The sequence below is a fragment of the Vitis vinifera genome, chromosome 19 (genome assembly GCF_030704535.1).
Source record: "Vitis vinifera cultivar Pinot Noir 40024 chromosome 19, ASM3070453v1".
In the NCBI taxonomy this organism is placed as follows: domain Eukaryota; kingdom Viridiplantae; phylum Streptophyta; class Magnoliopsida; order Vitales; family Vitaceae; genus Vitis; species Vitis vinifera.
This window is the reverse complement of record NC_081823.1, coordinates 2,015,888-2,043,253: the sequence shown is the minus strand read 5'-3', so window position 1 is coordinate 2,043,253 and position 27,366 is coordinate 2,015,888. Positions and strand designations below refer to the sequence as shown.

Genomic DNA, 27,366 nt, shown 5'->3' with positions numbered 1-27,366 from the left:
ATACCAATGTTTTGGAAGGCACATATTAATCCATCTCATTGGTATCTTTATTACAACCTAAAAACCCTTTTATGCATAAACAAGCCATATAAAAGACAATTACACTTTATTCACAACATTATTGATATTTAAAAATAAAATAAAATAAAATAAAATAAGGAAAAGAAAAATGGTAAAATATAAAAGTAGAAAACTTCTTTTTTTTTCTTTTTTTTTAAAATGTAATATAACTGTTTTGGATTTTTATAGCCTTTAAACTAATTATAAATTTCAAACCCTAAACTATGAATGGAGAAGCCATTCTCCAAAACTATTTGTTAGTATTTTTAGAAAACACTTTTAAGTATAAAAAGTGTTTTTTTAAAGAAAAAACCAAGTGTTTAAAAAAATTTTAAAAGTACTTTTAAAAAATTGAAAATTTAATTATAGTGCTTCCTAAGGCACTTAATGAGCGATTCTCTCAAAAAACACTCAGAAATAAAGCACTTCCACTCAAATTAAACTTTATTTTAGCTTATCCAAAAGATTATTTCATATTTAAAAACATTTTTGATAATACCAATATTATCTTTTAAAATTTATGACTTTCACTTTCAAATAAAACTAAAAATAGAAAAAGCTATTCCAAACTTCTTTTAACTACCTAATCTCCACATCTGGCATCCTCTACTTTTTCACTTCCTAAGAACTCTCAAGCAGAGGAAATTAGCCAAGAAAATGTAACTCACCAAGTGGAAGAAATCACCTCTTCCAGAGACGAGTTATCTTTTCATTTAGTTCTCTCTCCAAAATATGAGTAGAATCCAGTAGAAGTATGCATGTGCATCTGCAAGAACAACAACATATCCCTGTTTTTTTCCTTGTCCAGACAATTATAAGCACCTACAACATATTCAAACCCTTGTCCGTACATATGCAATGCGCAGGCTGCTTTGTAGGTTAGGAGTTCCAACTTGCCTGCAATTTAAATGGCAGAAAAACTTTCTATTAAACTACTGGAAAATAAGGTCATAAAAGCCATGAACCGAAAACAGCATGAATGGTTTCAATGCAAATGTTCTTTTGTGTTTCATCTTCATGGTAAACATTTTTCTTGTGAAAATGTATTGAGTTACATAGACATACATGCTCCCTTCCTAAAGGCATATACACCAGGTAGTAGATGTCAAAGAAACCGCGTTTCTGCAAGTTTATAACATCTTTAAAAGGATAAGAGGAGCCTGAGCCTGACCCAAATCCAATCTGATTGATTCAGCCAGAATATATATATATACATATATTTGATAGGTAAAGAAAAGATCTATTGAAAAGAGATGCCAAAAGAGCGACTCAAGGTATACAATACTTATACACCCACCGCCAAACCGACCGAAAAGAACAAGAAAATAAGCGCTCAGTTGGGTCTAGACATACTAGTTTATATAAACTAGATACACTCCATATATCTAGTTTATATTTGTTGCCATCAGTGACATGGTGCAAGTAGTAGCATGAGTGAGACATTTAGAAAGGGATAAAATATGATAAGGTACCTGCTGCAACTTCAGAATTGATTATGTTCTTGCCAAAGTGACGTGTCAACCACCATCTGCAGCGAAATCTCCAAGTCTTTCCTGATTTTCCCTCAATAAATATGTTAGGAATCCTATTGAAGCGAACAGCATACTTCGGCTTGTGTTTGCCTTCATTTCCATCAAGACAAACTGACATTCGATCTTCCTCACATTGAGAAAGCTTGAGGAAGCATAAAGCAAACTCTCTCCATATGTCGAATTCTGCATAGGTAGCATCTAAATGTAAAGCTATCATTTCCAACAGCGACGCAGCATCATAGTCCCCTGAAATTTTACAGTAAGGTAATTGAAGAAATATTAGGCCAGCAAGATCTTCGGTCACTCCATAATAACCATTTCGCAGTTCCCAAAGTACACAAACAAGCAAATTGAGAACATGTGAATGACATTAGAAGGAAACAAAAAATATACAAAGATATAGATAATTAGATAAGCCATACAAGATACATCAATCTAAATGACATACTACTTGTCAGAAAAATCATGACTGGAAAAAGTGATATAAGTGGTATTCTATAATCTAAGGAAGAATGTTTTGAAGATGCGCAAGAGAGCAGAGGGAATTCCAAGGCTCCAAGTTCCTTTCTGCACAAGATAACACCCTTGGGAAAGGAAAACTTTTCCTTGTGCTCTTAAGTTCATATAATATTTGCATTTCTATTTCTATAAAAATTGATTGAGCATGTGAAAACAACTATTTTCATATCAGTAAGCGGTACAAGGGGCATTGTATTTCATAATACCATATTTGAGTACTTTTCACAAATAGAAGCTTCCGAGGCAAAAATCAATGAAAACAAGAAATTTTGGTTGGCAGAAAGAGGGTCTTTCTTCACTCATCTCTGTTTCCCTTCTTTTTTTCTCTTCATTAACTTAACAAGGAGGAAAACAGAGGACTTTTTTCAGGAATGTCATCTTCTCTTCTTTTCTCTTCTCCCTTACCAAACAGAGTGTTGATCTTCAGCTCTTGCAATCTGGTTTTGTGATTTGGGTGGGTGGAGTGGGGAGGGTGTGGCTCAGCCAACTTTCTAGTTCTCTTAAAGTCTATAAAATCAAATGATTGGCCGGAAACATAAATTAAACAACAGTAATCAGAGGAAACAAAAGTTAGTACATAACTAGTTCTTCTGTTGTGTGAGTTTTAACAGTTCCCCTGCAAGGAAAATGGAATTACAGAATAAAAAGAACAGATCTGTTCTTTTTTTTTAATAAAAAGAACAGATTTTGCATCTTAATAATGTCATGATCAAAGTTTTAGCAAGAGATAGTACCATTTTGATGAATGCTGATAAGCTTAGCCAATGAGTAGGAAGATGTTGGATCTTTCTTCAGAATATCCTCGAAGCAGGTTGAGAGCCCCACACAGTTTTCACGATCAAAATGCTCCAGAACACTAGCCCTCAATCTGAGAAAAAGCAAAAAAGAGGGGGTACATCAGTTCTTTCTCAAAATTTAATAAAATGTTATCACATGAAATGGCAAGGATATCCAACTCTACAGCTTAGAACAAAATTGTAATGAACAATAATATATAGCAAAAGATTGTGCAATTTAGTTCTCAGAAATTGACAAAAAATAGAATTCGTAAACCATATCTAACTGATTGAATTACAAAATACAATTTTATTGTATGTTTCTAAGTGCTTTTCTAATCCACTCATCCCTAAACACCCAATCACCTCTGATTTTGCTTTTGGATACTTGACCCAAGCCCAAAAGGTCATCATAATTGAAAGCATCATCAAGCCCATAATAAAGGAAGTGTAGCCGAGCAAGGCATTCTATTACAATAATTGATGGCTCCATATTTTTCAGTGCCAATCCAGATTTTCGAAACCAGTGACCAGTGTCTGACAACAAGAGAATCTACTTTTATTATTATTTTTTCATCAAATTTTAGAAATTTGACACTCCGAGCTTTCAGATGAAATGATGAAATTATTAAAATGAGATGATTCCCTGAACAAAAATAAATATGACAAATTTTTTTCTAACCAACCCAGTTCAAATCCAGCTGCCATTGAAATCCAAATTCAACTGACTATATTATAACCAGTCATCGAACTTTAGAACCGTGATAAGAAGTCTATCCATTCCCTTTATAAGGAGAATGGATTAGGCAACCAAAACAGCAAGGGAACTGGAGATGATCTCCTCAGAGATGGGCCACATACCACTTTAGAGGTAGTCTTGTTTCCAGGCTGCTTGAGAATTCTTCATAAATTGAACTATATGGCAAGGTGCCAACCTGATATGAGTGAAAAGCACATAAGGCATCAAGAAAAAAATATTTTTTTCTTGATAAGATCTTTAATGATGGTTTTCACAGCAATTCCTATTAGTTGAAACCATTATATGTGTTTCCTAACTCTTGAAAATCTCCTTAATCCAATGGCTATCAAAACTGTGACATTCTTCTTCTTTTGTTACATTATTTTTTTCCCCAAAAGAAGAAGATAAGGGGGTAACTTATCATGTGAAATATCAAGAATCTTCCATAAGTCAGTCCATGAGTTTGGCCATCCCAGGCTTGGACAAAATTATAGCTTACCAACAGTTTCCCATATTGACTTAGTCACATAACATTCAGATTCAATCCCCCCTCCCAAACACATTCCACACTTGATGAATTTAAGAATTGGCCACAGCTAGGTTTAATAATTGCGTGAGGATTGAGGAAGATGTCACAGGAGAAAGAAACAGAGGAGAAACTTTTTAAATTAACTCAGCTTGACCAAAAAAATGGTAAATCAAAAATAAATATAAATGCATTTTGTTTTCATTAAGATGGGGATGGGGATGAGTCGAACACACGCCTGCCAAAAAATTCATTTCTCATTGCCAGGATCTTCTATAATGTGTACATGAATTTATATTGATGTGTCATACACAGGTCATAGAAACCCTGATTTCTAGGTTTGGGGATGAACAATAATGATCCATAATCTACTAATTATATCAGAGCAAAGCATGGTTTGATTTCTAGGTTTGGCAATGAACGATAATGATCCATAATCTACTAATGATATCAGAGCAAAGCATGGTTTCCATTATCATGGAAAGAAAACAACGCCAATCTACCAAATTCAAATAGATCAAATAAATGGGAAGTTAGAATTTGTGGATGCTCTACCAACTCGTACCAGTGACTAATTGCACACAGGTTATGACAACCATTCATTTGGTTGAACAGGCTATGTCTTTGGAGATATGAATATTATCAGATGACAGTTATGACCCAGCACAATAAATTAATGAATTTAGCCAAATACTCCTCAAAAGGCCATTCCACAAGTATTCTTTGATTTCTCTTGTTTCACCGGTTAATCCTGGGTGATGGTACAAAATTTCATTTTCCAGAATACACTTGTTGTGATGTATAAAAATTCATTTTCTGGAATATACTTGTTGTGATCAACCATTTTGCATTCAATTCCCAAACCGCTATAGAGTGGTGATGGCAAGAGATTCTTGCATCTCTTGAGATTCCTGTTTTCTTAAGGTCTAATTTTATTATCTTCACTTATTGAGAAACCTATTCTCTTTGCGTCAACTGTAGTTTGTGTGTGTTATCATCCACTTCCCTTGACGTGAAGGTTTCATGTTTAAAATCATCTCATTATCTCATCAGTCCATTCAATCTTTAAAACCCTTTCTCCACCATCTAATGTTCCTTTTTTCCTGCAAACTTAATTTCAAAATCTAAAACTTTGCAAACTTAATTTAAAAATCTAAAACTTCACTGAAAGTTAAGGCCTTCACATGACCTGCGAAAACAGGAAGGTTAAAACCAATGGCTTGCTGCAAATAAGACGACCTTACAAAGCTGTTAGTCTAGAGCAAAATGTCGTGTAAGAGTAGGAAAATAGTGGACCATCCTTTTGTTACATTGTTGAGTACATTGACATTATAGCATAGGTTGTTCAAAGTTGCCAGATTTAATTGGGTTCCACCTAGGAGCATATAGTGGAAATGTAAACCATTTCTTAGCAGGGTTTTGGATGTCTTCCAAGGGGTAAGTCAATCCAGTTTATTGCTAGTCTCACATTAATTGGGACTATTTGGCAAGAGAGAAATGCAAGGTTTTTGAGGGCAAATGGAAGAATTTGGAGTCTAATGTGAGATTTAATTTCCCCCCTTCTTTTGGGCGTCAGCTAGTGCAACATGCATGGGCACCCCTTTGAGAATTGTTTTGCTAGATTGCAACCTAGTATGCAGATCTGCTAGGTGAGCCAAGGACACTCCTTATATGGACGACTCCTATAATGGCTTGCATCAAATTAAATCTTGATGGTGCTACAGTAACTGCAACAACTTTCAGTTGTGCAATGACCTTTGCCTTCGAGAGTAGTATAGTGTCTTCTAATTCTGATCAAATTTATGTATAGATTGCATTATGGGAGAAGGATTTTTTCATCCTTCGTTGTACTTGTTTCATGGTAATGAAATATTTGTTTTTGATTAAAAAATATCAAAAGAGGAAAAAATAACTAAATAAATACCTAATAGGAAGTGTTGTGCTTAAATTGTGGGAAATACCTAATAGGAAGTGTTGCGTTTGAATTGTGGGAGAACTTCTCAAGCTCATTTAGGGCCTCCTTAACTTGACCTCCAAGCAGCAACAACTGACAAAATAAAAATGTGGTTAACAAACCACTTACATCATAATAGTAAACATATCCAAAATTGAACACAGCTATAGCAAACATGTACTAGATGAAGTACCATCTAGGACTTCTTTTTCTAATAGGCAACAAACAATTTATTTAATAAAAAAGATAAAAGGACATTGGAAGGATAAGATATCATTCAAGTCGAGCAAAACAAAAATTACAAACAAAGATGTATCATGATTCCCCCTGCCTTCCAGCCCTCTTCTCTCTCCTTGCTCAGTTTGAGCTCAGTGACAAGGTCAATACTGGTCAAGTGAGCCATCAATATACGCGTGTAACATCATTCTCTGTCTTCCAACTCTTTTCTTCTTTGCTCAGTTTGAGCTTCAGAGATAAGGCCAAGACTGGTCAAGGTGAGCCATCTCACAAGAACATATAAGGATCATGGTCATTGGCTTTCATTGGCAGCCTGAAAAAGCTCCCTGTTGTCTGGGTCTAGGATACTTAAAAATAATCCAAGAAAATCTTTTGCATACACTAGATTTCCCAGGTTTAAACCTAGGCTTATAAAAAACAACAAAACCGATTTCTTTTGACTATTCCTGACATGAGCCTCTCTTTCTGGTGTCTGGGTATAAGATACTTGAAAGTACTCCAATAAATTTTTTTGGATACTCTGAGATCTCTCAGATTTATAGGCTTACAAAAGCATCTTCATGACAAGCTGCTAGACCACAGATACCTATTAAAATATCTTCTTTTTTTTTATAGGTAAATAAGAGATTGTATTAGTAATGCTTAGAAGTGGCGAAAAAAGTACACACAAAGTATACAAACAATGCCCAAGAAGCTAGCCTATTAAAATATCTTTTACTCCTTTATTAAATTTTTATCCTCTGTTCTGAATCAATGCTTGTGCAACTTGGTTTCCTATTCTATCTTTGAGAGCCCAAGCTACACTTTACATGGATAGAAAAATAAGACCTTGGACCACCTCTGACCTTTTGAAGGCAATGCATGGATAGGCTATTTAATTAACACATTAAATAGGTAACTATCCATTTGTTGTGCATGAAAATAGTCTTGCTGTACTAACTGTCAGTTAATTCTATAGAATATCATTGTCACCACACCCAAAAAGAAAAAGAAAACAATGCACTTTGAAAACTCATTTATAAAAGCTTGCCTTGTTGGCCAAACAATAACAACATAGGTTAATGCTCAAATTGTCAAAACACATTGTAGATTTGGAAGTTCAAAATCCCATTAAGATCCCCTTATTTTGTAAGATTTACAAAATGATTGGCAAACATAGAATGAAAAAGAATATTGAGATTACCTGTATGAATGGAAGTAGCGCAGCCAATATCGGAGGCGTTGAGTAAAGGGCAAGCTTTAAATACTTCACTGCACTCTTATAATAGTCATTGATTAGCTCCCTATGCAAATGGATTAAGTCCTCAAAATTTGCATTTGAGTGCGGTAACCGTAGAGGCAACAACCATGAATCCCATCTCTCTTTGGCAAGACAAGGAAAAAAAATCAGCATATATTGAAAATGTTCATGAACCAAGTATGACAGGGCTAACGATGACATTTCAGAGCCCAAAAATTGACAAAATGTAAAACAGTTATCCCTTTTCATTTCTCATTTCCTTACTATTTTATTTTTCACAGTGTTCTGTATGTTTTGGATGTACTGGGCTTAGTCACTTTACTGATTCTTTTATCATATTTCTTTGCTTATCACCACACACCACCCCACCAAGAAAAAGAAAAGAGACAAAAAAAATGGGAAATTGCATTACCCATCAAAGAAATCAGATTTGGACAAGATCAGAAGTGAGGTTGGATAAGAGCAGATCACCTGGCTTTCAAGGACAAGTGGAGTATCCATGGAAAAGCTATTATAATTATACTCATAGACAAAGTAAATCATTTGTTAGATACACCCCCAAAACATGTTGGGATCATTTTTTTAGTCATGCTAAAGGGAGGTGTTCCCTTTGAAGGTTCACGGTCTAAGATTCGGTATATATAAACACATTGAAGTAACAAAGCCCTTCATTCTACAAACTAATCAGAAGATCTCATCAGTCAGGACCTGATGATAGACTGAACACAACCAGAAGCTAATTAAGGAAATTCTTCATTATGGTAACAAGCTGCAGTACAAACTACTACCACCTTGCCAAATACTCAGATTGATGAGTATGCAAGACTGATCACTGAAGTAAAGAAATAACTCATGAAATCTGACCCTCTCCTGGAGAAGATCAAAAGACCAAAAGCCTAAAAACATATAAGAAAACAAAATAAAACTAGTTCAATGAGAATAAATATGAGACAAAATTGGAGCTCACCATGTCCAGAGAAAATGGAAGCAAGTTGCGTAATATTGTCACCATCATAAGGAAAAGAGGTTTCTTCATGTCCAGTATTTCCAGCAGAATTCATGTAGAAGTCTTGAGGCTGGGGAAAGGATTTTTCACTCCGTAGGTTATCATTAATCCCCTCGGAAAGCTCTCTATGTAGATCAATATTAGCATTAACAGCATTTCCTTTATCATTCCTAACAGAGGTTTCTGAATCACTCTCAGAGGAGTACTCTTCCTTGAGAACATCAATTGCACTATAACCCTCTGAGTTTCCAACAGTATTGCTGAATCTTGTTGCTGACATCTCTGATTCCGTAGGGGTGCACGACTCACCTAAATCTCTCAGCTGCATCTCTTTTGGGATAGTGAAATACCACAGCTGATAAAATGCCAATCCAACAACCAAATTTAAAATTGGGCCACTCCCAAAATCACGTTCTTGCATGAGGCTGAGAAGAACACCATAGTTAGTTTAGATGAAGTCACTCATTTACTGTATTCTCAAATAAAGTATTATTTTTTATCTCAAATATTTTTCATTCTAGGAGAAAAAAAAAGGATTTTTAGAAATACATGAATTGGAAGTAAGAGGTTAATAAAAAATCAGGTTAAATTTTTATAATTATAAAACCATGGTAAAAATGCTATTTGCTCGCAAACACTTGACTTAGGAGTTGTGATTTGGTGACAGCTTAGGAAAGCCCAAGCATTCAAGGACAAATAAGTATGAATGGCAGGACAAGGCATCCAATAAATTTTGTTTCATGGATATGTGGTAAAATGGGCTTCCCAACATTGTACATGAACATTTTCTTTTATATAAAGGATAAGTGCACATCCAGCCTAATATTGAAACTAAATTAGTGAAATAAGAAAAAAGAATTTTCCATGAGGTTGGCTTTATAACAAACCACTTCATACAGGCAAATTAAAATGCACCAGGAAGAAAGAGAACCATACCATATAGCAGCCTGGTGTGCTTCCTCGATATTACCTTGTGTGAGACAAAAAAGGATGTACTCCAATTGAACTGCAAATCTGTCCTGATCAATGAGCAAAGGTTTATGAATAAGCATATGGTGACACATGTACCAATATGAATCTGTGAGTGAATATGTGTGTAAAAACTTTTAGCTCCGGGTTTCTGGTTCCCAAGCCAAGAATGAGGAAGCCTGCAACTAGATGATAGATGCATATTTATCAAAAATACCCAGTCTAATGTACTAACTCATTATGTACTGACCAAAAGAGTAATCTGTCTATTACTTTGTCAGCTAGTTTTATGTTGGCAATTTTGTTACATTCATTTTAGCCTAAGACTTTTCTAGATTGTGCCTTTTTTTTTTGATAAGTAAAGATAGGTATGTATAAATTAGTAATAGAAAAAAATACGCTAGAGCACACAGGACATATACAAGGAGCACCTAAAGGAACACCAACTTTTCTAGATTGTGTCTTACTATCCATTGAAGACTCAAGGTTATTGCGCAATGTACTGGAATGGCATAGATAAGTATAAAAAGGTTCAAAAAAAGCTAATTGGATTTATTTTAGGCATGGAGTGGGTCAGAGATTTTTAATTTAAATGAAATGTTTTAAATTGTTTTTAAAATCTTCTTGAGCACTCAAGTGCCCGCAGCAGAGATTCCAATCTCTACAATTATATTTATTTCCATATGTTAATCAATTCTATTTTGAAAATTCAAGTTTCAGTCCACTAAGTATTTGTATCCCATAAATACCATGCTAAAAAAGGTTTTGATTTTTTATGTGAATATCGAAAAAATCTAATGAGCCTTCCTTGTGTCCCAAAACCCTCAAGACATTTGTCTTTGCATTTGTTAGGTTGAGAAGGAGACCAACATCTCCTCATGCGTTACGATAGAATCCAGTAGGAGCACGTGTGCTGCTGCGTCATGGGCGTGAAGTACAATGTAGGTATTGGGAAGTAAGACTTAGAGATAACATCCGTCAAGTAAAACTATGTACTATTCTTTCAAATAGTGGATTTGTGATTAAAGCTCTTTGACCCCATGTTTTTTAACATTAGTATCTAGGAGACTATGTGGATAGTTTTCCATGTAAAAAATTTTTGTGTCTTTTGCATTGATTTTATTTTTTCTATTCCTCATATCGAAGGAGAAAGTTAAAGAATTAAAAATAATTAATTTTGGCCTAAAGAATTCCTAACACCTATTCACCCCCCTCTAGGTAATTCTCTAATCTAGATCATTAAACTTTCATAATGGTTTCAAGCAAACCAACAGCCTTACTCACTTCTTGCAAAACATTTTTTATGCTTAAATAAACCACAATTGTTTTAACAATGCAAAATTGCAATTTTAATTCCCTTAACATTACAATTTCATTACAAATGATCAAAAGCATTGTACTAGTAATTCAATTCAAAAGCCAAAGCATTCACTTATCTTATTCCAAGGTTTTCATGATACATTCTCAAGTCTATAGATATAGTTCTAACCAAGTTTTTTTCTTATGTTGTAACTATAGTTTGAAACAAGTTGAAATCAAATAGAATCATGATGACAAAAAGTTTACTTCAAAATTTAATCAAGATATTCAAGTTCCTAAATAGAAAAACAACAAATTCCAAGGTCTTGTCCCTCCTAACAAATATCCAATTTTAATGTTATAAAAGAAAATGTGAGAAACATCAAATACAATAAGTCATATGAATATTGACTTCTGTAATAATGCAAATCAAAAAGAAATTAGAAAATCATCTAATAGAAGTATACTAACAGTACGTTAGAACACTGCACAAGTTAGCAACAATCATGCAAGAAGAAATTTGGAATACCTCAATTGGCCATTTTTTCATTGATCCAATCCTTCTCATCCAAGTTTCATAGATGCGCTTAATCCTTGTAGGGTTGATGTGGTCACTTTCTATATGCTTGAGAAGCTCCATTGTGACCTAAAAAAAATATTAATAAAATCCAAATTCATTAAAAAATAAAAAATAAAAAACACCACAAGGACACACCAAAGTACACATGAAGTATAAAAATAGCGCCTAATAGCACAAAAACCGAAAAAGAACCCCAACAACAACTATCACTCTTAACCAGAACCCAGCCACTCAATAAAATCAAAGAAAGATCCATTGTGACCTAAAAATATTGTTGATATATATTACATAAATTCACATTGATGATAACATGGACAAAGTTCCATAGATATGTTAAAAGAACTAGAAACACATTAGAAAAGGGTGGGATGAGTTCATTCTTAGAACTAGTATCTGTATTAGAAATAGTAGATGTACAAGTTTCTGGTGGGACAGTTGGGTTGAGGATTCTAAGTCGAAGGATGTTTTTCCTACTCTTTTCAGGCTAGCATCCCACAAATATGCTATAGTGGCAAACCTTTGGGGGAGGCAAGGGGATGGAGGTGGTTGTTGGGAGGTGCATTTTAGAAGATCTTTCCAAGATTGGGAGTTAAAGGAGGTAACTCATTTCTTGGATCGCATTTCTACATTAAAAGTACAAGAAGGGGAAGATTCTTTAGTATGGAAGAATGAAAATGGTTGAGAACAATTTATTATTCCCAACTAAAGAGATTTGGGGATCATGTGTTCCTCTTAGAACTCATTCTTTTGCTTAGGAAGCAATTTGGGGGAAAATCTTAATGGTTGACACGTTTTTTTTTTTTGATAAATAAACACTAAATATATTATCAAAAGGCAAAAAGCCACAAAGCATACAAGAAGCTTAATGGTTGACACGTTAATGAAGAGGGGTTGGTCCATGGCCAATAGGTGTAGCCTTTGTAAAGACAATGAAGAATCAGTTGACCACATTTTGCTTCATTGTGATAAGACAAGGGAGTTTTGGACTTTGTTGTTAACAACTTTCGGTTTAGTATGGGTGTTCCCAGCTTTAGTGAGAAATCTTCTTCTAGAATGTAAAGTCAAGGGGCTAGGGAAGAAGAAATGAGCAATTTGGAGATTGACTCCGATTTGTCTTTTTTGGTGTAGTTAGGGAGAGCAAAACCAAAGAACCTTCCAAGAGCAAGAGTTGTCAAACCAAAGTTTGAGGGATCTCTTTATCTGTTCATTGATAGAGTGGTCTCAGTAGTTTTTGGAGTTGGATAATCCTTCTTTTCTGAATTTTTTGGGTGCCCTTTGTTGTGGCTAGCCTTCTCTTTCTCTAGGTCTTTTCTTTCTGTTATGTTGCCCAGATGGGTTCTTGATGTATACTGCCTATATACATAGGGTGCACCCCCTGTTTTTGGCGTTTCTTAATTCAATTTACCTTTGTCTATCAAATAAAATAAAATAAAAACTGGAAGCACAAGTTTGTTTAATAATTATAATTATGCATCGACTAAACTTTTTACAATTTTCACAAACAATTCCTGAATATATTTGATCTTACTAAAGCTAATGCCTACAATCCCAAAGACAATCTATTGTTTTGCTTCACCCTGGTATATTGGGAAGGAAAAGGATTGCAAGAATCTCCAGGATGTTTCTCGATCTCCACACGAAGTGGTGGGGACTATTAAAGTCTTTTCACTAAGATGCTTTTATCACCACATTTCAAAGAAATAGAACTAGGAATCTCACATGTGATTGACATAATGTTCTTTCCAGCAAGTGTTTTGTGCAAGATCCCTCTATCTCCCTTTGAGATCATTTATCTTGTCACAAGGCACCCCTTAACCCTCCTCTTTTTTCTTTTGATAAGTACACCTCAACCAATAGAATGAGCTCAATAAAATTATACACTCCAAAACCAAATCATGTTGGAATTTCAAATGGATTAAAAAACATAACCCCTAAGCCAAAATCCTCAATAACTTATAAGAAACTAAAGCCATCTCATCACCCATGAAAGAGTTATGAAAAATACCCAAGTTAAGATCTATTGCAATCATGGCCATCTTATATGATCTCCTTTCAATTCATTTGGCAATGCTTGATATATGCTACACATACATTACACATATATCTATATGACCATTTCACCCGCTACTATTAGAAGTTTGAATAAATGAAAACCTCTATTTTGGCCAAAAACACCCATACAAAAATAATGGAAGCTAGAACAATCATATAGCAAAAAACAAAACAAACTTAACCTCCTACTCATATTAAAATTGTACAAACTTCTAATTTTCACCATCTACTCAGCTAAGTCTCATTTAGTTTGCAGAAACTGTCAGGGAAAGGAAAAGAGAGAGGAAACAAAAACAAGCTTGAGAAAAACAAACTTCTCCCGGAATATTTTTCCTGGTTCTCAATTTTTCCAAAAAGAAAATGTGGAATTCACCACTGACCTGCCATCACAAATTTTTTCCTTCCTATTTCCATCAGAACCCATTAACATAAATCCATAATTTTATAATCCTTCCAAATTTATTCCTTCCTGACATTGCTCATCCAATGAACTTAAAACCGATGAAAAAACAATAACTAAAAAAACCTGAAAAATGTGTCACAACATTCATACCCAATATTTCACCCGATTATTCATGGGAGAAGTGTCCTTGCACGTTCCTTTTAATAGCATGCCTAGTACACCACTTGCTTCTTTCCAATTGTGCCGGTCCACAAGCTTACTAAGAAGATATTGTAATCTACACCGAACTTCATGTCGTAATTTACCTGAGCGAAGCCTACGAATATAGGATGGCTTCTTTACTGATAATATAATTCTCTTAATGCGCCTCAATGAAACATCGGAATCAACATTGTCAACAATTTTCCCAACATCAAACTTCGCATTGCTACACTTAGCAACAACATCTTCGTACCCATTTTTCTCCCTTTTCCGCATCTGTGCTCTCCCTCCTGCGCTATCAACATCAAATTAACAGAATCAGAACACAAAAACCAAATATTGGCAAAACAGCGAATGGAAAAATAAATAGAAATATTAAAAACAAAAATTTTCAACCATGAATCATGCATGAAAAGCACAGTCACATGAAAAGCCAAAGATTGCTGAAACTGTTCTCTTAGGACAATGTCTTCCAAAACCAAAATCATAAGTCATACCGTCGTCAACTATAAAACATGCAACGCAAAAGGGATTACAACATCCAAAAGGCAAAATATCGCCAAAAATTTGGTTTTTCAACCAAATCGCAGCGTCAATAAATCACGGTTTCTAGGAAGATAAACAAAGAGCATAGTCGGCACAATCTCTGAGTCTGCGAAATTGCGGTTTTTCGATTCGCTTCTCCCTCCGCAGCGTCTCCGGGGTATCAAATTGTGAATTTTTGCTCCGCAGACCCCTCACAGTTCCCCGTGTTCCCCGTGTTCTCAAAATGACACTGTTTAGAGAACAACAAAATGTTGTTTTCCCCGTTTTTTTACTGTTCAAAGAACAAAATTAAACAAAAAAAAACAATCTGTTTCCCGTGTTTTTTTTTTCTTCCCGTTTTCATCTCCAGCACAGTCGCTCGCCTCTTTTTTATTTTTCCCATTTCTCAGTTTTGATTCAAGGTTCGTGAAATTTAAATCCAATGGCACAATAGCAAAGAGACCCTAAAACGGATCCAGAAAACGCAGGGAGCAAAAGAAAATCCATTTTTTTGGTTTTCCTTGGGGTTTTTGCTTGGATTTTCTCGGAAATCAAACGAGGATGAATTTTCCCGGAAATCAAATGGGGGATGGATTTTCTTGGGAATCAAACGGGTTGCAGGGTTTTTGCTTGGATTTTCTCGGAAATCAAACGAGGATGAATTTTCCCGGAAATCGAATGGGGGATGGATTTTCTTGGGAATCAAACGGGGGTTGCAAAAAAAAAAATAATAATAATAACATGATTAGATTAGTACCTGCGAGGATTGAGAGTGGCAGAGGAAAATAGGGCCTTTTAGGGATTCTCTCGGCTGGAGGGCAACTTCAGAAAAGGGCTTCTTGATGCCCGATGAGAGAAGTGGGTGGAGAAAGAAAGGGTTGGCATTTTGAATTTTAGAATTAGAAGAGATAAAAAAAAAATTAACAAATCATGAGAACAATTTTATCTCAACTTAATAAAATATGCTATAATTTTTAATAAAGTTAAAAATTAAATAAAAAAATATTTTTATTTTTAAATTAATAAAATAAATAATTTTTTTAATTTAAATGAACTATATATCTAAAAATTATTTATAAATTTATAATATAAAATTACTTGAAGAAAATATTTTATTAATTAGAAAAGAAAAAAAAAACATCTTTCAAACGTATTTTTTGTTATATTTGTTCTAAATTATTTTTTTATTAACTCAACCAAACATGTTTTTTTGTTTTTGAGAACAAAAACTGTTTTTCAAAATTCAGTTCGCAAACACAATTTTTTTTAAAAAACCACCAAAAACTGTTCTTAAAAATTATTCTCAAAAACTGTTTTCCAGAACAGTTTTCAAAAACAGCAACCAAACAGGCCCATAGAAGAGCGCATTCAAAAACTTGCCTTTGTGAGGGATCGCCACTGTAGCTGGAGAAATCGAGCAAGGGCTGCTGTTAGGGCGCGCCAGAGTGTTTCACATATCGTAGTTTGGATCCAGAAACGGCGTCGTTTTATCTTGTTACGACAATACGACTTACGATGCGAATCGAATCAACCCCCAAATCGAACCATGTCGTTTGAAACTGATAAGAAATCATTCAAAATGCATTGAAAATTACAGATAAAACCCACCTTTTGACCCTTCGGCTTTTTATCTAAAAATTGAATGACCTAATTGTTGAAGGGTATTTTTGTCCAAAACATATTATATTTTATATTTTAAAAAAATTATTTTTCCAAATTTACAATATCAAAAATCAAATAATATAATTTTTAAAAAAAATTAAGGGCATGTTTGGGACTAATCTTAATTAACAACTTGTTATTACTATGGACTCTATTAGAAATTATTTTAATAAAAATAGTTCATTAGTATTTGAATTTAAACAAAATATATATATATATATATATATATATATATATATATATATATATTGATAATGTTTATAACACAAAACAATTTTGAAAAAAAAATCAGGTATCAAATAATTAATTAAATTATTTCTAAAAATTTGTTAAATACAATTCATAATTCATTTTATTTTCTTCATATGCCCATTATAACCATGCTAGTTTTATCAAATATTGTTATGAATTTTTTTTAAGAAAAAAATAAAATAACTTTTATAAACATTATTATATCTTAAAAATAACTTTGATTAACACTGTATGGTCCATAAAAAAAAAATTCTCTATTTGAAATCAGTATTTAACATTATTAGATAAGGATCCATTTGGAGTTTTAAAGAAGGAAAAATACAAAGGGGGTATTTAAATATGGTTGTCTAAGGATATCTTTGAATACACTACATATTTTTTGTTTTTAGAATTAAAAAATAGTATTAAAATTTATATAGAATATAAGAATTCTTAGAGACTTATATGAAAAATTATAATTTTAAAAGTAATTAAAAATTGAAGGTATCAACATATTTTTACTTCTTCAATTTGATAAATGGTAGTTTTTTCATTCATACTTTAATTCGCATGTACAGAGTATATATAGAGGGTAATCACCATTCTAAGAATTGAAAAAAATGATATAAATAAATAATGATATAAGGAAATAACAACTACTATTTTAATATTTCAACTTTCTTAATATCTCAACATTTCTAATATCTCAATTTTCCTAATATCTAAAAAAAGAATGATACAAGGAAAACATTCCTAATATCTTAACATTACTACGTCTTTTAAAAACACAAAATAAATAAATAATTATTGGCCTATTTGGGAAGTGTTTCCCAAAACCGTGTTCTGTTATCCGAAACAAAAAATATTAGAAAACATGTTTAGGACTTATATTCTCCGTGTTCTCAAATCCCATTTTCAAATGATATCTTAAACTTATTTCACATGTTTTTTTCACTATTTACATAATAAAAAGAATTGGATTGTTTTATGTGTTTTCATTAGGCTTTTTCTTCATATTCTTCGTGTGTATCCCCTTCCTTGTAAAGTTTTCCACCACCAACAATACATTCGTTGCACAGAAAACAACCAAGTGCATTATTTTTACTCTTTCAAATCAAAATAATACAACCAATAGAGAGAAAAATATCTTAAAAACAAAGAAAAAAACTAAAAAAACTCTATGAAAATGCAGAAAAAAACTCTAAAAATACAAAGAAAAATCTATGAAAAAACTGAGAAAAATTTATGAAAAAACTGATAAAAATCTTTAAAAATGAAAAATTATCTCAAAATGAAAAGTTATCAAGACCAATGTGATGAAGATGAAGATGAAAGAAACTCAAATGATAGACTGATTAATTGAAATGTCTGGTTCCAACAATGTCGTTGTGGTTAGAGACATTTGATTCATCTCATAAGTTATAAGATCAACAATTCTCATTTTTCTCTGCTTTTGGCACGGGTGACTAGGTGTGTTGTCTTATATTTGCAACGTGTTGTGGGTATCTCTTTGCATCTGATCATAGGTATACCCTTGGTGGTGTTGGGGCATCGAAAATGAGAAGCAGATTTGACAATATTATTTTATATAATAATAGTTTATTATTTTATATGTTAGAATAAGTTTTGGTAATACATTATTTTATAGGGTAATGATGTATTATTTTATATGCTATTGGTATAATATTACCAAATAATATTGATTTAATAATAATTTATCATGAGGTATATTTAATAATATAATATAAATTTTAATGATTTAAACTTATTTAATTATAAATATTTTAGTAATATTTTTATAATTTTTTACCTTTTCAATTATCATATTTTGTGTTTTATCGATGCTTCAAATATGAAAATTGATTTACATCAAAAACCCTTTGACTTAATGACCAAGAGACGTGAAAATTGGTATACCTCAAGACCCTTTTACTTAATAACCAAAATCACAACATTGATTGAATAATTTGCTGAGTGAGAATGTTTTCACCAACACATCTCTATCCGACATAGAATGTATTTTCATCATTTATAATTGTTTTAAAAAATTGAAAATAATGCACATAATTTAAAAAAATGATACAATTACATTAAAATTTAATAAAGTGTAAATCTAAAAATTATTTTAATTAAAGAAAACACTCAATTTGAAAAAACAACTTCCAAACAAGTTTTTTATTTTATTTATTTTATAAAACTATTTTTATTAATTCAACCAAATATATTATTTTGTTTTTAAGAATAAAAAACTGTTTTTTAGAATTCAACATATTTAAACAGAACGTTTTTTCTAAAAATACTAAAAGTTGTTATCAAAAATTATTTTCAAAATATGTTTTTCATAAGCGTTTTCCAAATCACTTCTTATACAGATCTTATATTTACTCTTATATAGAATTTTTGTTTTTGAAATAAAAAGCATGAACAGTATTCAAAGAGAAACTTAATTTTTTTAAAATCAATTAACAAAATACTTAAAATATTAATTTGATTTTTAACTTATTCAAACTTGTTTAAGAGTGATTATGCGAATGTTAAGGGTCTATTTATAGTCATAAGCTCTGCCATTAAGACTAGCTCTCTGGTAAATATTTATATTGCCTTTTGAAATTAATTAATCAATATTAAAATCATTTGGTATAAATTAGGTAGTAAGTTTCCTTGTTAATTTAACGCTCATTTAAAGATATTTGAAATATTTGGCAATATTTACAAGTTCTTTGTCATATAAATTATGTATTTAACAAAATTTATAAAAGTATTATTAAAAAAAATACAAATAATCACAGACGAAATATTATATATTATACCATATTTGATTGGTGATGAGATAAAATAAGTTATCTTATCACTTATTCTATCCTATGTTTAACCAAAAATATGATAAGATAAGTGATGTAATATATTATCCAAAAAATATCTGATGTATCAAAAATTTATTTTTGATCAATTTTTTATTTTTTAATATAATCGTTTTACAAAATAATTTTTTATTATAAATTAAATTTATGATTAAAAAAACCAAAAAAATATTTATAAAATAATATTAATATATGATATATAAATCATTTTTTATATTAAACAACATAATATTAAAAAAATTATTTGTAAAATTTAAATATTTTAATCATGAATATTGTTAAACATAAAATAAAAATCATTTTTTTAAATAGAAAATATTTGAATGTGAATAATTTTTATTTTAAACATTAAAAATAATGTATATTTCATATTATTTTTTATTAATTTCATAAATTAAATATAAAAATAATATAATATAGCATATCAAATGAGATATGTTACCTTAAAATATCATATCTATAAGATATATATATTCAATATTTATAAGATATATATATTTAAGGATATCATATCTCATTGAAAAATCATATCCTAAGATATACATATTGTATCAATGGGACATGATATCATAAGATATATATATATATATATATATCATATCTTATCATATTCTACCAACTAAATATAACTTACGATACATTATCCAAACACTATGAAAAATATTTTTTATTAGTTATATCAAATATTTAATAATTTTCTTTAAAAAGTTTTAATGAAAGTACTAATAACAAAAACTTTTTAAATATAAATAATTGATTAAATGGGATAAAAATATTTCATATTTGGAAATCTAACATCCTTCACTTTTTGTTTGGAAAAGCAAACCATTTTGTTTATATAAATGTTGGTTGTCTTATGTGTTTTCAAAGTACAAAACATAGTAGCGACGTTTTTAATATAACAAATTTTATATATTTATATTAATTTTTTTATTTTAAAAATAAAAGTATCAACTATATTTAATTATATACTAAGAAAAATAATTTTATTATGATTTAACTTTTCTTATATATATATTTTTTTATATTTTTATATTACCCTTTCTATTTTTAAAAATAAAAACTATGAAATATATTTAAATATACCCAACTAGTCAATATGTCAAAAAACCTAAAACATTATAAATTGCTTTCATTGAATTTGAGTTCAATTTTGAAGGAGTTCCTAAAATCCTTCCTTACATATTTCCTCAATGAGTCAATTTTAATTCAAATGATCATTTGAAAATTTGTCAATTTTATGAGTTTATCTTAATTGTTATTGATTCAATCAAAATTACTCATAATATTGATGAAAACAATCCTTAGAGGATTGCATTCTCTAAATGTCAAATTCTTAGAGTTATAACCCTGACTGATTGGAGTCAAAAGCCCTTTACTTACAAGGTTTTCAGTCAAATTTTCCATCCCATGAGCTACAACTACATAGACTACATGAATGTATGGTATAACATGTTTCATTTACAAAGTTATCAACATTCATGGTTTATTCAATTTTCAAGAGGCTGCAATGCCCAATTTCTAGTTTGGTTTAAAAAATGATGGACTTTCTTTGGTCTACTAGACTCCATATTTTCTCATGAAATTCAAGAAAAATTCAACTTCTACAAGAGCAAGACTTCATCTCAGTCAATCAATCAACTGAGACTCCTAACATTCTGTTCTAGATTAAAAATTCAATGGATTCTTACATAGAATACTATCAAGAAACAAGAATAACCTCATCATTTTCATTTATCTTTCTTTAGAAAATTCAGTATCAAATGGTGAGACAAATTCAATCATGAGTTCGTGTGTTAACAAAAGATTTTCAAATAATTTCAAGGCCAGAATCTTCAAATTCAAAAGATTCAACAAGCTTTTCTCAATGGCCAACTCAAGTAGAATTCCTAACTCTGGAAAGCAAATGTCAAGCTTCGTTAGCAGCTGCTGCAGATTTAGAACAATATTGTCGAGGACTTGTTTAAACTCTCAAATAGTTTGGTGATAATCAAGATAATGAAGAAACTAAAGACATAGCTTTATCAAATGATTCATATGTAGACCCCGAGTTCATCTTGTATGATTAACTTATGGGTCAATCTAGATAAAAGATTTCAAAAATCTTTTGTATAACTATATATTTGTACATTTGCATTTATCCAGTTAAAAAAAAAAACTTTGTTGAAAAAAAAACAAGAAAAAAAAAATCATTATATCATGTATTATTCAAATCACTATTCAAATAGCGACTAAATAGTAAAAACAGTATTCAAATAGTGATTAATAGTAAAAATCAACATTGGAAAAGAAAATTTCATTTCCTACCTAAAGACGTTGTCTCCTCTTGTCAGAAGACTTCATGCATATCAGGAGAAATTGGTTCAATCGGAGTTCCAATTGTCTCAAAGCTTTATGATGTATTTCAAAAACTTAAAAGCATATGGATTTTAACCGATTTCAAGTTTGACATTTTTTCCTTTAAATAGAGGCTCGGAGTTCATCACAAAGTAGAGACACAAGAGCGAAAACCCAAGAGTTAGAAAATGTTCTCCAAAATTCTCTTAGCTTTTGTATTATCTCATTTCAAAAACCTTTTCCTTTGTATTCATTTGTTGTCAACAATCTAGTCTATAATCAAAACTCCCTTGTAATCAAGGTATAATTTTCAATACAAAAGTTTTATTTTGAGATCAATTTCTTTGTTCATATGTTCAATTTTTTTTTGTTATAAATTAGACAAATTTAGTCATTAAATATTTATGTTTTTTTGTTTGAGTTCATAGACATAATTAATCTTTTGTATGCATGAACTCTTGTATGTCTTAGGTGTGAATGATATCAGAGCCACGTTTTGCTTAAGAACTGAGTGGTATTGCGAATTTAAAACAATTTTTAACCACTAATTTAGTCGTGACTTAGTTTCGAATTGAATTTCCTGTGAACAACTTGGTGAGCCTAGATAACGGTGTTTAAGGGTAGAAAGAGCGTAAGCCCCGTATTGATCCGCTTGTGGTGGTATATGTTCAAGAAATTATTTGAATTGATTAAGGATAATATTATGATTATTTTATGTGACAATAAGTAATATTATAAAGAGATTAAGTAGATTTAATTTTTCCAAATCTCTTAGGTCCCGTGATAGTTCTGCATTTTCATTTGATAATTATGCACATACATCACTTACTCAAAATATTGTTAATAGTCAATAAATAAATATAACACAAATAGAGAATCAATTACATAATTGGTCAATTCCACACCTGAAAATTAATACAATATATGAACAAGGAAAATTTTAATTTAGTCAAAATTATTTAATTAAATCTAAATAAAAAACTATTTCTCTTAATCAAAATTTAGAAAGTCTTCAATTATTAAGTCAAAACACTATTAATTATCATAGAAATAAATTTAATTATATTCATATAGGATTAGTTAAAGTTGTAATAAAACCATTGTTTCGCTTAGGTTTAGATATTCTTATGTTTGTCTGCGTAAGAGATACTAGATCAACAAAATTTACCTACTTTGTCTTTAGCATGATTGATTCAAACCTTGCAAATGGTCTTGTTTATTTTAACTATTTCCCCAACTTCTCCATGAACATAAATGATTCAAGTATTCTCTCAAGTTTAACTTTAAATATTAAAACAAAAAATATGAATTTTGTAGAAGAAGCTCAAACTATAACAATTATTTATAGGATATATTATAAAGTTATGACTACTCAAATCCTAGAGTTGTGTGTCAATTTGCCAAAGATGAAACATTATTATTACAATATAATCCAAACAATACTCAAATCTTTGTTCCTAAAAAACTAAAATGGAATGAAATTACTCAAAGAAGTCAATGAGAATTAAAAGATTTAACAAATCCAAAACCAATTAAACCTTTAACAACTCATTCAAAAATTATACAACATACAAATGGTACTATTCAAATAGAATTTAATCCAAGTTCAAATATTCATTTACTAAAGATTTTATTTTTACGAGATATTCTACTTCAAATACGAATTTAAAAAGTGTTGATTTTACTCTAAAAATTCATATTACTATCTATCAACAATAAGAATCTCCTCTTGTGTCACCTTCTAACATGTATCCTAATCAAGTTAATATTATTTATAAGAAAGATTATTAAAAAAACCCTTTTTACTCCTAACATATAATGGATAAAATTATATTATTTTTCCCCTTACAATAGTCCTAAAAGAGCTTATTTTCAAACACTTCCTCCTCAAGCTAAAAAAATGCATTAAGAAAACAATATGAAAATTACATGAATCCAAAAAAAATGATTATTCCTTTTTTCCATTGGTTTTTCAAACTTAGAAAACAACTCATAACTTTAAGAGATAAAGAAGGACATCAATTAACAATAAAACATATAGAAATTGTTCAAAAAAGAATTTCAATAATAACCTTAGAATTAGGTTTTCAACCACCCCTAAATAATCATCAATTTAATTATAATTAAATTTCTATTTCACTCTTCAAGATTTCAAGAACCAAAGATGAACAAAGTCCCATAATTTACAAAGATATTAGACAAGTTCAACAACAATTAAATTATATAAATCATTATCTTCAACATTTAAATCAACAAACAACAAAAATTTCTCAAATTTTGTTTTCTTATGCCTTGGGAAGGAATATAGGAGAAACATTAAAATCAACTTTTTCTTCAATTTTATCATCATCATCATCATATTCTGCTAAGTCTTTAAATTAACTTTTTATTATTCTTATAAACGCTGCAAAATCAAACATACAACTCGGTACACCAACAAAAACAATGTTAAAAGAAATTCAACTTAGATTAGATAAAATTAGTATTAATGGTATTACTCAAATTAAGAATCAAATTCAAACTATAACAAAAAAAAAAAAAAAAAATCAGAAATCAATAAAATATAAAAACAATTCAAATTGTCTCCGGATTCTATAGTCAACCTCCTTCCCACTTAACAATTAATGCAATTTCTAATAATTTTGTAGGTAGAAAAAAATTATTATTTAAAACCCTTTTTTTCATGACGTTCAATTAGAATAAAAAAATTATCAATTAACTGCTAGTTATGATGTAGTAGTTTTTATGCATGAAATATTGATGGAATAAGTGAACATTAAATAATTATTTTACTTCATGAAATGATAATGGTTGCTAATGCATATAGAATCAAGACTAATAATTATGATTTTCATGTTGCTGGTGCCTTAGTCATAGGATTCACTGGTTTGCTTAAATGTTGGTGGGATCATTAGTTGAGTCAAAATGATAGAGAATACATATTAAATGCAAAAAAGACAATAATAAAATAAGAAGGAACATCAATCCAAACTTATGAAGAATATGTTGTCAATACTTTAATATTTGTAATAACAAAACATTTTATAGAAGATCTAGTCTAATTTCAAGAAAGAACTTCTAAAATCATCAATAATATTAGATATCCAAAACTTAAAAATTTTAAGTGGTATATAAATATGTTTTTAGTTAAAGTTATGTTAAGACCTGATTGTGGAAGTCATCATTGGAAAGAAAGATTTATATTTTGTTTATCAACTTTATTTGTGGAAAATGTTAGACAAAAAATAAGAAATATCTATAATGGAATAATTTCTTATGAGTCATTAGCATATGAAGAACTAATTACTTTGATTAATAATGAAGGTTTAGCTATTTGCATAGATCTCAAATTAAAAAAGAAAAACAAGATAGTAAAAAGGAATTAGGAAAATTTTGTCCATATTATGGGTATAAAACAATAATAGTCCCTTAAAAAATAAAAGGTAAACAAAATAATACAAAAGGTAAAAAGTCATTAATTGAGTCAAATTTTCAAAAGTAATTTGTAAAAATTAATCCTAATAAATAAAAAACTTCCAATAAAATAACTCTAAAAGAGAAAACTCCAATAACTCCAACTTGTTATAAATGTGGCAAAGTAGTCATTATTCAAAAGATTGTAAACTATAAAGCAAAATCAATTCTCTAAAAATCAGTGATAAACTTAAACATTTAATAGAATTAATGATTGATAAAGAAAACAAAGATTCAAGTGAAGACTATGAATAAGAAGTAGATAATCAAATATTAATAACTCGATAAATATCAAGTGAAGAGTCAAGTCATGATGAATCAGATGATAAAAAAGACTGTGATGTTATTTGTGCATGTTCTTATAAATCGATAAATTTGATTTCAAAAGATTCAAAACCCCTTTTAAACGTTTTTAATTATTCGCCCCTTGTAAATTCAATATATTTTCAATTTTGGTACATTTAAGATAAACTAATTAGATATCTTATTCATGCTTCAAAAAGTGTACTAATTTTTGAATTTTCTTTACAAATAGAGCAATAATGGATCAAGTTTGGGAAATTCACTTTTCTAATGTTTCATAAAAGTAATCTGTCATTTCGGATTCATAAAGATATAGACAGTTTAGACTGATCACATAAATGAATTTTAGACAACCTCTGGAATACAAAAAGTGATAACCAAAAGTTGGAAGCTTTAAATGCTTTGTCTTTTCATTTTAAACAGTTAAATGATAACTTAGACAATTTTTCTAACCTTTCAAATTCTGATATGCATTGCCTTCCAATTGTTACAAACTTTGAAAGTTTAAATTATAGGAAAATTACTGAAAAGTCAAAAGTTGCATTTTCAAAATCTTTTCAAAATGAATCTCCAAAACTTTATGATGAAAACTTAGATTCAAAAATCAAGATTTTCATTTTTCAAACAAAGGAATTTAAATCTTCCCCAAGACCTTAGACAAATAATAAGTCAAAAGGCTCAAACTATAAGAGAAGCTAAACAAGAACATATAATGCAATTTCGTGTTGATTGTAACACTTTTGTAGTTACTATTTAAGGGATGAGTTTTATTTGACATACTCATTATGACAACACCAATATTAAATGTCCAAAGCTTGATCATTTGTGTAGGGAAATTCCATTAGAAATACATGATTGTAAGTCTGCTCTTACTTATAGTATTTGTAAGGCCAATATTGACTTAGACAGATATAGACCTATAGTCATCAAATTCAATAATGAGTCAATAGAACTAACCTTTGCTCTCATGGATTATGGGTTACTTTATCAACTAATTTTCTCCAATCTGAAGCAAACCGATGGATTTGGAAGGAAATCAGCAGTTTGTATATTAAATGTTTTCATTCGAGAATTCAAATTAGTCGAACTCATTATCGAAAGTAAGCCTCCTAAATGGTCGAATGATGGAGGAGTCTATCCAGCCTAACACCTAATCTTTCTCAAATCTAATCACATAAAACATCAATTGTTTGATACAAAGGACCTTTGGGCCTATAATAAAATCAGTCTCAAAAAACAAATTCGACATTGAAGATAAAAAACGATTGCAAAATACCTTAATTATGAAATTTATAGTTCTTCTAACTATAATCTCATCACCAAGGATAATATTCAAAAAATCATCTCTACAAATGTCTTTCCGAAAGTCCCTTTTCTATTCTAAACCCAATTTTCATATATTCTTGATAAATACAAAAAGGATTATGTCATTGAAAAAGAAACTAAAAAGGTTTTTGAAAAATATATTTTGGAAATGCTTAGTTGAAAAGATATCAAGAATTTTCTGTATATCTGTATCTTTGTATATTTGTCTTATTGTATTTATTCAATTAAAAAATTTATAAAAGAATATAAAAAAATAAAATTATATTTAAATAGTGATAAATAGTGTTAAATAGTACTCAAATAAGATTCAAAGAGTAAAAGTTGTTTTTAAACTGACAACTTTGATTTCAAAAAGAAAACATGTGGATACGTGATCTTATTACCAGCAACATCCTGCAACAATTTAATGCTTTCGTCTCAAGATGGAAAAAAGAGGCTGACATTTTTTCCTATAACTAGAGGCTCAACAAGGTAGGGGCACAAGAGCAAGCAATCAAAAGTTAGAAAGTGTTCTCCTATTTATAATTTATTTATTCCTTATGAAGAAATAAATG

The 27,366-nt window shown here is 30.3% G+C and overlaps 1 protein-coding gene across 5 annotated transcripts; it reads right to left on the bottom strand.

Moving 5' to 3' along the window:
* Nucleotides 1-705: 705 nt before the first annotated feature.
* Nucleotides 706-16,156, bottom strand: LOC100265827 (uncharacterized). Of its 5 annotated transcripts, XM_010645847.3 has the most exons (11): nt 15,376-15,530; nt 14,490-14,868; nt 14,043-14,388; nt 11,387-11,503; nt 9,526-9,608; nt 8,551-9,014; nt 7,527-7,705; nt 6,114-6,199; nt 2,846-2,979; nt 1,533-1,838; nt 706-957 (listed from the first exon to the last, which is right to left on the bottom strand). In XM_010645847.3, the coding sequence occupies exons 2-11, from the start codon at nt 14,579-14,581 to the stop codon at nt 770-772; spliced, it is 1,995 nt and encodes a 664-aa protein (XP_010644149.1). In that variant the 5' UTR covers nt 14,582-14,868; nt 15,376-15,530; the 3' UTR covers nt 706-769. The 5 variants fall into 5 exon arrangements, with proteins under 5 accessions (XP_010644149.1, XP_010644151.1, XP_010644152.1 ...); XM_010645849.3 differs by lacking the exons at nt 14,490-14,868; nt 15,376-15,530 and adding an exon at nt 15,999-16,156 and having other exon boundaries at nt 14,043-14,383; XM_010645850.3 differs by lacking the exon at nt 14,490-14,868 and having other exon boundaries at nt 15,376-15,527.
* Nucleotides 16,157-27,366: the final 11,210 nt, after the last annotated feature.